Source organism: Scyliorhinus torazame, chromosome 21 (assembly GCF_047496885.1).
Source record: "Scyliorhinus torazame isolate Kashiwa2021f chromosome 21, sScyTor2.1, whole genome shotgun sequence".
Classification (NCBI taxonomy): Eukaryota; Metazoa; Chordata; class Chondrichthyes; order Carcharhiniformes; family Scyliorhinidae; genus Scyliorhinus; species Scyliorhinus torazame.
In genome coordinates, this window is record NC_092727.1 from 131,781,949 (window position 1) to 131,794,585 (window position 12,637).

General features: G+C 49.8%; 1 protein-coding gene across 4 annotated transcripts in view; it reads left to right on the forward strand.

Annotated features, from left to right (window-relative positions):
• LOC140398688 (growth factor receptor-bound protein 7-like) overlaps positions 1-12,637 on the forward strand; it is a 274,640-nt gene that overhangs the window by 191,091 nt on the left and 70,912 nt on the right. For all 4 annotated transcript variants that reach the window (XM_072487677.1, XM_072487678.1, XM_072487680.1 and 1 more), the window contains one exon: positions 1,779-1,916. In XM_072487677.1, coding sequence (XP_072343778.1) covers positions 1,779-1,916 — 138 coding nt within the window. The remainder of the gene's footprint in view (positions 1-1,778; positions 1,917-12,637) is intronic.

Sequence of the window (12,637 nt, forward strand, 5' to 3'; positions counted from 1 at the left end):
GACACACTCACAGCTCACACAGGTGAATCATACTCTGACACACTCTGACACACACAGCTGATACAGGTGAGACACACTCTGACACACTCACAGCTGATACAGATGAGCCACACTCTGACACACTCACAGCTGATACAGGTGAGTCACACCCTGGCACACTTACAGCCGATACAGGTGAGACACACCCTGACACACTCACAGCTGATACAGGTGAGACACACTCTGACACACTCACAGCTCACACAGGTGAATCATACTCTGACACACTCTGACACACACAGCTGATACAGGTGAGACACACTCTGACACACTCACAGCTGATACAGATGAGTCACACTCTGACACACTCACAGCTGATACAGGTGAGTCACACTCTGACACACTCACAGCTGATACAGGTGAGTCACACTCTGACACACTCACAGCTGATACAGGTGAATCACACTCTGACACACTCACATCTGATACAGGTGAGACACACTCTGACACACTCTTGCACACTCTGAAATACTGTGACACACTCACAGCTCATAAGAACATAAGAACTAGGAGCAGGAGTCGGCCATCTGGCCCCTCGAGCCTGCTCCGCCATTCAATGAGATCATGGCTGATCTTTTGTGGACTCAGCTCAACTTTCCGGCCCGAACACCATAACCCTTAATCCCTTTATTCTTCAAAAAACTATCCATCTTTATCTTAAAAACATTCAATGAAGGAGCCTCTACTGCTTCACTGGGCAAGGAATTCCATAGATTCACCACCCTTTGGGTGAAGAAGTTCCTCCTACACTCCGTCCTAAATCTACTTCCCCTTATTTTGAGGCTATGCCCCCTAGTTCTGCTTTCACCCGCCAGTGAAACAACCTGCCCGCATCTATCCTATCTATTCCCTTCATAATCTTATATGTTTCTATAAGATCCCCCCTCATCCTTCTAAATTCCAACGAGTACAGTCCCAGTCTACTCAACCTCTCCTCGTAATCCAAGCCCTTCAGCTCTGGGATTAACCTAGTGAATCTCCTCTGCACACCCTCCAGTGCCAGTACGTCCTTTCTCAAGTAAGGAGACCAAAACTGAACACAATACTCCAGGTGTGGCCTCACTAACACCGTATACAATTGCAGCATAACCTCCCTAGTCTTAAACTCCATCCCTCTAGCAATGAAGGACAAAATTCCATTCGCCTTCTTAATCACCTGTTGCACATTGTATTCCATCTGCCAGACCCTAGCCCATTCACCTAACCTACCCAAATCCCTCTGCAGACTTCCGGTATCCTCTGCACTTTTTGCTTTACCACTTATCTTCGTGTCGTCTGCAAACTTGGACACATTGCCCTTGGTCCCCAACTCTAAATCATCAAACACTCTGACACACTCTTACACACTCTGAAATACTCTGACACATTCACAGCTCATACAGGTGAGACACAACCTGACACACTCTTACACACTCTGAAATAGTCTGACACACCCACAGCTCATACAGATGAGTCACACCCTGACACACTCACAGCTGACACAGGTGAGACACACTCTGACACACTGACACATTCTGACACACTCACAGCTCATACGGTGGAGCAGTAGCGCAGATGGGGGTGGGGCATCTGACTGATGAACCCAGGTGGACTGATTGGCAGGACCACACAATGGATACAAAATATCTCCGAATGTAGAGAGAAACTCAGAATAATTTTAGGGCAAGTAGCTCTTTGCATATTTAAAGGTTGAAGAGCAGCTACCTCTATTCACAAAGAAAACATTTTCTTTCTTGCAGAATTTCCTCAATACTCGCAACTATCCTGAGATACAAGGTTTACTCCACATTAAAGATAAAGGAAAGAAAACATGGAGGCGCCTGTATTTCTTCCTGAGGAGGTCTGGCTTCTATTATTCCACAAAAGGGACATCCAAGGTGAGTGAGTATTCCTGGCATCATTTCTGTCCTTTATATTCAACAAGGTCTTGTTTCACATCACCAGAAACGTGTCATGTGATACTATTTGCCGTAACATAGTGTGACACTTTAAAATCTTACATAGCGACTAAAGAATAAAAATCTGGTTGAACAGGGAGACAAAAGCTGCTGAAGTTTTTCATCGTGCATTCATCAGGACAAAAACAAGGGGCGGGATTCTCCGACCCCACGCCGGGTCGGGGAATCGCCGGGGGGGCGGCGTGAATCCCGCCCCCGCCGGCCGTCGAATTCTCCGGCACCGAAAATTCGGCAGGGGAGGGAATCGCGCCGTGCCGGTCGGCGGGCCCCCCCCAGCGATTCTCCGGCCCGCGATGGGCCGCAGTCCCGCTGCTGTCATGCCAGTCCCGCCGGCGTGAATCAAACCACCTATCTTCCTGGCGGGGCGGGTGGGCTCCGGGGTCCTGTGGGGGGAGCGCGAGGCGATCTGGCCCCGGGGGATGCCCCCACGGTGGCCTGACCCGCGATCGGGGCCCACCGATCCGCGGGCGGGCCTATGCCGTGGGGGCACTCTTTTCCTTCCGCCTCGGCCATCACCTCTGCGATGGCCGATGCAGAAGTGACCCCCCCCCCCCCGCGCATGCGTGAACTTCCGCCGCGGAGACCCTTCGCCCCGGCTGCTGTGGCGCCAAAGGCCTTTCCCGCCGGCCGGCAGCGCGCCAACCACTCCGGCGCGGGCCTAGCCCCTCACGGTGAGGGCTTGGCCCCTAAAGGTGCGGAGAAATCCCCACCTTTGGGGTGGCCCGACGCTGGAATGGTTCCCGCCACTCCATCCCGCCGGGGCCCCCCACCGGGTAGGGGAGAATCCCGGCCAAGAGTACCAAATTTCAAATGATCGCAACTGACTGCCCTTGACATCAAGGCAGCATTTAACCAGGTGTGGCATCACGGAGCCCAAGCTAAACGAGAGTCAAAGGGAATGGGGCGAATCCTCTCCGCTGGTCAGGGGTACACCTGGCACAAAGGAAGGTGCCAGTGCTGGTTGGAGGTCAATCATTTCGCTGCATAATCATTTACAACTCCTCACACACTGAAGGAGTCCCTGTCCAAATGCAGAAAGACCAGGATGATATTCAGGCTTGGGCTGGCAAATGGCAAGTAACATTCGCGTCACACAAGTGCCAGGCAATGACCATCCCAAACAAGAGAGGATATAACCACCGTCCCTTATCACTCCATGGCATTACCATCGCAGAATCCCCCACTATCAACATCCTGAGGGTTACAATTGATCGGAAACCAAACTGGACTAGCCGCTTAATACTGTGGCTACAAGAGCAGGTCAGAGGAATCCTGCACTGAGTAATTCACCTCCTGACTCCCCAAAGCCTGTCCAACATCTACAAGGCTCAAGTCAGGAGTATGATGGAATACTCTCCTCTTGCCTGGATGATTTCAGTTCCAGCAACACTCAAGAAATTCAACATCCAGGACAAAGCAGCCCGTGTGATTGCTACCCAGTCTACAAACATTCACTCCCTCCACAGTAGCAGCCGTGTGCACCATCTACAAGATGCACTGCAGGAACTCGCCAAGGCTCCTTAGACAGCACCTTCCAAACCTACGACCACTGCCATCTGAAAGGACATGAGCAGCAGATACCTGGGAACCCCACCACCTGGAGGTTCCCCTCCAAGTCACTCACCACCCTGACTTAGATCGTCGTTCCTTCACTGTCACTGGGTCAGAATCCTGGAACTCCCTCCCTAACAGCACTGTGGGTGTACCTACACCTCAGGGACTGCAGCGGTTCAAGAAGGCAGCTCACCCCCACCTCCTGAAGGGCAACTAGGGATGGGCAATAAATGCTGGCCTAACCAGCGAAGCTCAACTCCCATAAAAAAATTTTTTTTAAAGTTTATAACACAGAAGAAAAAGGTGCTAATTGGTTAGAATATCGACCCTGGCAAAGAAAAAGCACTGGGGAACCATAGACTCCCCAAGATCTCGAATAACTCAAAAAGGTGCAAGGCTTGAATAAATGCCTTTTATTCACAGAGAACACGTTCCTGCTATAAATGTATGTCCCTTCTGGCAAGTGTAACTGAACCGCGTTGTGAGTTCCACTGATTATCTTGCCAGCAGCTAGAAAATGATTTGGCACCAGAAGCACGTGCAGGCAGGGCGCTTGACAGCGAGTGTACGTGCAGGGTGCGTGACGTGCTCGCTGCTGCCGCCTATGGCCAGAAGAAGCCTGATTTTGTTTTCCTTTAAAAGGGGGCAGCCGGTAGTGGCGTGGGCGCTTCTCCTGCCACCGCGGCATCGCCACGGCCAGACCGATTGCTCCATGACCCACCCGACACCCGCCCACCACTCACCCACGGGTTGTTACCTGCACTTTGAAAAAACCTGTTCTAGTTTATTGCTGGCCTGTTGAAAATCTAGATTTATTACATCTACTGAATTACCCTTATCTGCGCTTTCCATTACTTCTTTAAAGAATTTAGTAAGTTAAATCACGAATGACCTATTTCAGAATCAGTCCTGACCATTCTTTATTATATCTTTGATTTCTCTATTTTTTATATTGCAGCTTTGAGTAAAGATTCCATTATCTTTCTTACTTTGACTTTAAGCTAATGAATCTACAGTTTCCAAGACTTGTTCTCTCTCTTCTTAAACACAAGAGTAACATTAAATGTCCACCAATCCTCAGGCATGATTTCCTTTTTTAATGAATGTTTATGTCTGTAAAAATACTCTGCTATCCCCTCCCTATCTTCCTTTCAAATCTATGATGCAATCCATATTGGCCAGGCATTTTTATCCTCTCAAAGTTTGACTAGTTTACTCCTTGTCTCTCTCCCATTCCCCATCATACCCCGCCTGCAACTTTCTGATTTAAATGCCTTGATCTTTAATCATAGAATTTACAGTGCAGAAGGAGGCCATTCGGCACATCGAGTCTGCACCGGCTCTTGGAAAGAGCACCCTACCCAAGGTCAACACCACCCACCCTATCCCCATAACCCAGTAACCCCACCCAACACTAAGGGCAATTTTGGACACTAAGGGCAATTTATCATGGCCAATCCACCTAACCTGCACATCTTTGGACTGTGGGAGGAAACCGGAGCACCCGGAGGAAACCCACGCACACACGGGGAGGATGTGCAGTCTCCGCACAGACAGTGACCCAAGCCGGAATCGAACCTGGGACCCTGGAGCTGTGAAGCAATTGTGCTATCCACAAGGCTACCGTGCTGCCCCTGTATTCTTCTCCTGTGACGTTCACCGTGTTACGTTCATCCTGTTAGCCTCCTTGATAATCGTGTTGCTCTGTATTTATGGGGTGTCAAACTGAACATTCCCCAGTCTGTTTCAGCTCCATTGATGTAGTGTGAAGTCTTCCAATAGACAACACTTAATATTTGGCTAGAGTAAATTCCATTTGCCATCGGTCTGCTCTCTCAGACTTGTTTTTCAATCCGTGTTGGCTGTTGTTTTAAATTATAGTTGTACAGATGATGCTCAAGGTTACTCCTGATAACCAATTCCACCAATTTACATGGAATGAATGAATCTGCAGTTACCCGGATCTAATACAAACCACTCATTTCAATCTGTGCATCCACTACATTCTCAACAACTAATCTCACAAGTTAATTATGACGAAAGAGGAAACTCGAGCTGTTCCATGAGCCGGGAATCTGCCAAATTCAACCCTGAAATTAACGTTAATGACAGGGATAAGAACTAAAGCAGCTTTCAAACACACACAAGAAAATAAAGACCGATGATTCCTTTCCACGTGTCTGCTTCAAAAATCTTGAAAGGCTTTTGAGAGATTAAAGAATCATTCAGTTGTTGTTTCTCTTCTTGTTGATCTGTTGAAGTGAATGATGGGGGAATTGTGGTCAGGGGCGAGATTCTCCGACCCCCCGTCGGGTTGCCGGTTGCTGAATTCACCGGCACCGGAGATTCGGCAGGGGCGGGAATCGCGCCGCGCCGGTTGGCGGCCCCCCCCGCGATTCTCCGGCCCGGATGGGCCGAAGTCCCGCTGCTAGGATGCCTGTCCCGCCAGCGTGGATTGAACCACCTACCTTACCGGCGGGACAAGGCGGCGCGGGCGGGCTCTGGGGTCCTGGGGGGAGCGCGGGGCGATCTGGCCCTGGGGGGTACCCCCACAGTGGCCTGGCCCGTGATCGGGGCCCACCGATCTGCGGGCGGACCTGTGTCGTGGGGGCACTCTTTTCCTTCCGCCTTCGCCACGGTCTCCACCATGGCGGAGGCGGAAGAGACTCCCTCCACAGCGCATGCGCGGGGATGCCGTGAGCGGCCGCTAACGCTCCCGCGCATGCGCCGCCCGGCAATGTCATTTCCGCGCCAGCTGGCGGGGCACCAAAGGCCTTTTCCACCAGCTGGCGGGGCGGAAATCAGTCCTGCGCAGGCCTATCCCCTCAAGGTTAGGGCTCGGCCGCTCAAGATGCGGAGGATTCCGCACCTTTGGGGCGGCGCGATGCCCGACTGATTTGCGCCGTTTTTGGCGCCGTTCGGCGGACATCGCGCCGATACCGGAGAATTTCGCCCCTGTATCCCATTGCTGACACACACAATCACAACACTCAAGTGTTCATTTAGTGCACGTTGTTCTAATTGACAAGACTAATTAAAATTAGCAAAGCAGAATATTTTTTTTAAATGTTGAGACTGGGAAATGTTGTTATTCAGAGGAAACTCGGGTGACCATTTACACAAATCACAAAGTTAAGTTGCAGATACAGCGAGCAATTAGGAAATAAAACGTTGGGCTGGATTTACTGACCACCCCGCTGCGTGTTTTTCGGCGTGGGAGGTAACCCGCCAGTGGGATCTACCGGTCCTGCCATTGTCAACGGGACTTCCCGGTGACAGCAACCCATGCCGCCAGGAAAGCCGCGCGCCGGCTTGGCACCGGAATTTCACGCTGGCATGAAGAGCCGGAAAATCCCACCTGTTGTGTTACCCTTTATGACAAAGGGATTGGAGAATAAGAATAGAGAAATCCTACTGCAATTATACAGAGCATTAGCGAGACCACACCTGGAGGGCAGTTTCCCTCCTGGTGGAGTCTGGAAGTAGAGGGTGCTGTTTAACATGAGTGCAACTCCAACAACACTCAAGAAGCTCGTCAACATCCAGGACAAAACAGCCCCACTTGATTGGCATCCCTTCTACAAACATTCAGTCCCTCCACCATCAGCAGTGGCAGTGTGTGTACCATTTACAAGATGCACTTCAGAAACTCACCAACAGCCCTGAGACAGTACCTTCCAAACCCACGACCACTACCATCTAGAAGGACGAGAGCAGCAGATACCTGGGAACCCCACCCCCTGGAGGTTCCCCTCCAACTCACTCACCACCCTGACTTGGAAATATATCGCCGTTCCTTCACTGTCGCTGGGTCAACATCCTGGTACCCCGTTCCTAACAGCACAGTGGGTGTACTGTTGCTCGTTTTAGCTTAGTTTATTTGCTCTAATTCTGTCACCTTTGCTCTTGAGTCGCCAGGTATCTTTCTGATACCGCCACGTGGTTCAAGTCCGAGTAATGATTAATAATCCAACACACCGTTTAGTAAGAGTTAAATCAACGCTCATTTATTATATACAGCAATTAATACTTATACATCAATTCTACTTCTAGGCTACTTCCTACTACTAACAGGCCAATACTTAACTTTGGAAATGGCCCACCAGGTCAAGGAAACAAATGGCCTTTCGAATGGGTTCTGGGCCTGCGGGATTCAAAGCTGGTACTGGTCGATAGTCAGGAGTGCCTATCTGGTAGCGATCGTTGGAGTAAAGCTTACGTTCTCTTGCAGAAGGGTCTCGAAATGTGCGGAGAGGAGAAGAAGGGTCGATTTGAACTTGGACCCTATTCTTATAGTCCCCAGGGGCTTCCCGCCTCTCTGGGCGGACCTTGTACCTGGTTCCAAGTGATTGGACTTGGTTCCAATCACTTGGTTCGATATTCTCCAATGCTGGAGCGATTCCTTGATCGAGGGGTGGTCGTTTACCTCTCTTTGTGCCAGCTCCTGCTGGTGCCTAAAGGTCTGGGTTGGCTTTGTGTGTCTATTTTGTATCAATTGTTCCCGGGGATGGCTGATTAAAATGCAGATGGCTGGGTTGTTGTGATGTTGATGGCTGCAGGTATCGGTCTGGACTGGCTTCCCCAGAGCCGAATACACTGTTTTACCTGCAGCTGTCTGTTTGAGCCCTGTTGGCTAATTTTCCCATCAGCCTCTTCCGTTCGCCATTTTAAATCGCGGTTTGGCCATTCTAATCGGGAGTCAGCCATTTTACATGGCTACAGTACCTACACCACATGGACTGGAGCGGTTCAAGAAGGCAGCTCACCACCACCTTCTGAAGGGCAACTAGGGATGGGCAATAAATGCTGGCCTAACCAGCGACTCCCACGTCCCGGAAATTAATAAAAATAATTATCATAACCTCCCTCCTTTTGAACTCTAAAAGCTGCTGTTTATAAAATGAAGGATCCTGTCTGTTTTTTTAACAACCTTCTCAACTTAATAATAATAATAATAATCGCTTATTGTCACAAGTCGGCTTCAATGAAGTTACTGTGAAAAGCCCCTAGTCGCCACATTCCAGCACCTGTTCGGGGCCTGTCCTGCCAACTGAAATATTTGTGTACATACAACCCCAGCTCGCCCTCTTTCTGCATATCTCCAAAGATGTACCGTTCAGTTGGCACTGCCTCTCCTCATTGATCCGACTAGAATGTGTCACTTCACGTTGCTCTGCTACACCTTTCAGCTGATGGTTCTGTCCATTTCACCACTCTGTCTGTTACTATCCTCACACTTGCTACTTTTCCCAGTTTTGTGCTATCTGCAACCTTTGAAATGATGCTCTCTATATCCAGCAGAGGCCATGAATTTATATCAAGAACAGCAATGATCCCAATGCTGAGCCCTAGCGAACACCATTCAAAGCCTCACTCCAGTCTGAATGGCTCTGTGCTTACTGTCCCTTCGTCAAATCTGCATCCATTCTGCCACAGTCCTTTCAATTCCATGGAGTTTAATTTTGCTATCTATTGTGGTCTATTGTGTCTGAAATACAATTAGAGAACACTGGAATCATCATGTGAAGGCAGCTGTCTCCAAAGGAAGAACAGGTGGGCTCCACCACTGAGGGTTCAATCTTCCTCCTTCGGGTCTAATCAGGAGGCAGGAGAGTCAGTATCCCGATAACACAGAGTTAAGACAATTGGTGAAAGGTCTAGTGAAAAGGTGAGGAGAATGCTTTTACTTAGCAAGCTGTTGTAATCCGTTATGCACTCGATGGTGAACACCATAAGCAATAGGAACAGGGGGAGGCCATTCAGCCCTTCGGGCCTGCTCTAGCATTTAATAAGATTGTCGCTGATCTAACACTCAACTCCACTTTCCTGCCTTCTCGCTGTAACCCTCAATTCCCCAACTGATTAAAAACCTACCGATCTCAGCCTTGAGAATGTTCAAGGACTCGAGCCTCCACCGCTTCCTGGGTAAAGAATTCCAAAGATTCTCCACTCTGAGAGAATAAATTCTTCCTCAAAACTGTCTTCAATGAGCTCCCCCTAATTCTGCGACTGAGCCCTGGTCCTGCATTCACCCAGGAGCGGAAACATCCTCCCAACATTTACCCAGTCTAACCCCCTAAGGATCTTCTATGTTTCAATCCTGTCACCTCTCATTCTCCTGAACTCTGAGCAGTGCAGACCCAACCTGTTTAATCTTTCCTCATTTGGCAGTCTCTACATTCCTAGGATCACCCTGGTAAACATCCTCTGTACTGCCTCCAGTGGCAATATATCTGTACTTAGAATCCCTACAGTACAAAAGGTGGACATTCAGCCCATCGAGCCTGCACCGAACCTTAGAAAGAGTACTCCCCATGTCCACTCCCCCGTCCACCACACCATATCCCCAGAGCCCAAATTGAACATCCATGGACACTAAGGGGTAATTTATCATGGCTAATCCACCTAACCCGCACATCTTTGGACTGTGGGAGGAAACCGGAGCACCCGGAGGAAACCCACGCAGACACGGGGAGAACGTGCAGACTCCGCACAGACAGTGACCCAATGCCAGAATTGAACCCGGGTCCCTGGCACTGTGAGGTAGCAGTGCTAACCACTGTGCCACCGTGCCGCCCCTTTCCTTAAATAAGGGAACCAAAACAGCTGCAACGTATCCTAAATTGGCCTCACTAGTACCTTGTACAGTTGCAGCAACATCTCTTTACCTTTATGCTCCAGCCCCCTTGAAATAAAAGCCAGAGTTTGATTTGCCTTCCCTTTTACCTCCTGCACCTAGATGCTCGCTTTCTGGGTTTCAGCAATGACAACCTTGTGTTCTCCATTTAAATAATAATCCACCTTCTCATTCTTTAAAAAAAATAAATTTAGAGTACCCAATTATTATTTTTCTCCAATTAAGGGGCAATTTAGCGCGGCCAATCCACCTACCCGGCACATCTTTGGGTTGTGGGGGCGAAACCCACGCAGACATGGGGAGAATGTGCAAACTCCACACAGACAGTGACCCAGAGCTGGGATCGAACCTGGGACCTCAGCGCCGTGAGGCAGCAGTGCTAACCACTGCGCCACCTTGCTGCCCTCACCTTCTCATTCTTTGCTCCAAAATTAACAATCTCACATTTTCCACATTAAATTCCATTTGCCAATTTTCTGCCCATTCACGTAACCTGTCAATATCTCTCTGTAAACTACTATACATCCTCCTGACATCCTGCCTTCCCTTTGTATCATCCACAAATCTGGCCACAGTGCACTCTGCTCCTTCCTCCAAATCACTAATATATATTGTGAAGACTGTGGCCCCAGCACTGATCCCTGTGGCACTCCCCTGGTTACTGCCCTCTGACCTGAGAAAGACCCCTTATCCTGTCAGTTATCGATCCTCTATTCATGCCAAAATATTACCTCCAGCACCATGAGCTCCTATCTTGCTTAGTAATTTTTTGTGTGGCATCTTATCAAATGCCTTTTGAAAATCCAAATATATAACATTGATTGGTTCTCCTCTATCTACTCTGGCTGACTCCTCCTCAACAAGCTCTAGTAAACTTGTCAGCATTACTTCTCCTCCATGAAACCGTGCTGACTCTGCTTGATCAGATTCTGACTTTCCAAATGCATTGCTATTCTCTCCTTCATAATCAATTCTAATATTTTACTGATAACTGAAGTTAGACTAACGCCTCTGCCATTTCTTTGTTCTACATAATTACTTCCCAGTTTCATTCTCTAAGGGGCCAATGCTTTATTTTTCTTCTCTCTCCCTTTTATTGTCTGTTTTATGTTTCTTGCCACTTTGCCCTCTGTCATGTGAGAGCACCTTTTAAGAAATGGAGGTTTATTGATTAGCTGTACTGGGTGTACCTTTAAGAAATGGGTGTTTATTAGCGAGCTGCAGTGATGTCAGAGAGTGGGTGGAGCTGGGCTGGGCTTTACTTTCGTTTTTTGAGCAGGCTGCTATAGAGTGAGTTTTTAGTTTTGTTTTCAGAGAGAAGAGATGCAGTGAAAGGCAGCAGATGTGCATGGATCTCTCTGCAAACTAAAGACTGTCTCCAAATCAATTGGGTGATTTCAAAGTCCTGACTGCTCTCAATGATGAATTTAAACCAGGGGCGAAATTCTCTGGTATCGGCGCGATGTCCGCCGACTGGCGCCCAAAACGGCGCAAATCAGTCGGGCATCGCGCGCCCCAAAGGTGCGGAAGGCTCCGCATCTTTGGGGGCCGAGCCCCAACCTTAAGGGGCTAGGCCCGCGCCGGACGAATTTCCGCCCGCCAGCTGGCGGAAAAGGCCTTTGGTGCCCCGCCAGCTGCCGCGGAAATGACATCTCAGGGCGGCGCATGCGCGGGAGCGTTAGCGGCCGCTGACGGCATTCCCGCACATGCGCAGTGGAGGGAGTCTCTTCCGCCTCCGCCATGGCGGAGACCGTGGCGAAGGCGGAAGGAAAAGAGTGCCCCCACGGCACAGGCCCGCCCGCGGATCGGTGGGCCCCGATCGCAGGCCAGGCCACCATGGGGGCACCCCCCGGGGCCAGATCGCCCCGCGCCCCCCCCAGGACCCCGGAGCCCACCCGCGCCGCCTTGTCCCGCCGGTAAAGTAGGTGGTTTAATCTACGCCGGCGGGACACGCATTTTAGCGGCAAGACATCGGCCCATGCGGGCCGGTGAATCGCGGGGGGGGGGGGGGCCGCCAACCGGCGCAGCGCGATTCCTGCCCCCGCCAAATCTCCGGTGCCGGCGAATTCGGCAATCGGCGGGGGCGGGATTCACGCCAGCCCCCGCCGATGGGGTCGGAGAATCTCGCCCCATATCTCTGTTAAAAAGGGTCTTTTGTCTTCCGGATGTTGTTTGGAAATTTATTAAGGGTTATCTGTCGAGTACTGTATTCTTTGGGGATTTATTGGTGTTGATAGTTGTTAAGATGTTTCCTGTGCAGAGGAAACCCGTGTGTTCCCCATAACCACTATTAAAAGTTGTGGGTCAGATGAACTCCATGATACCCTTTGGGGTTCTCTAAACCCTGGCCCATAACACCCTCAAAGCTTATTTTATCCTTCCTGAGTATTTTTTGAGTCCAGCTTTGTTGCATTCGCTCCTCTGACAGGCATTTATTATTTCTTGACTT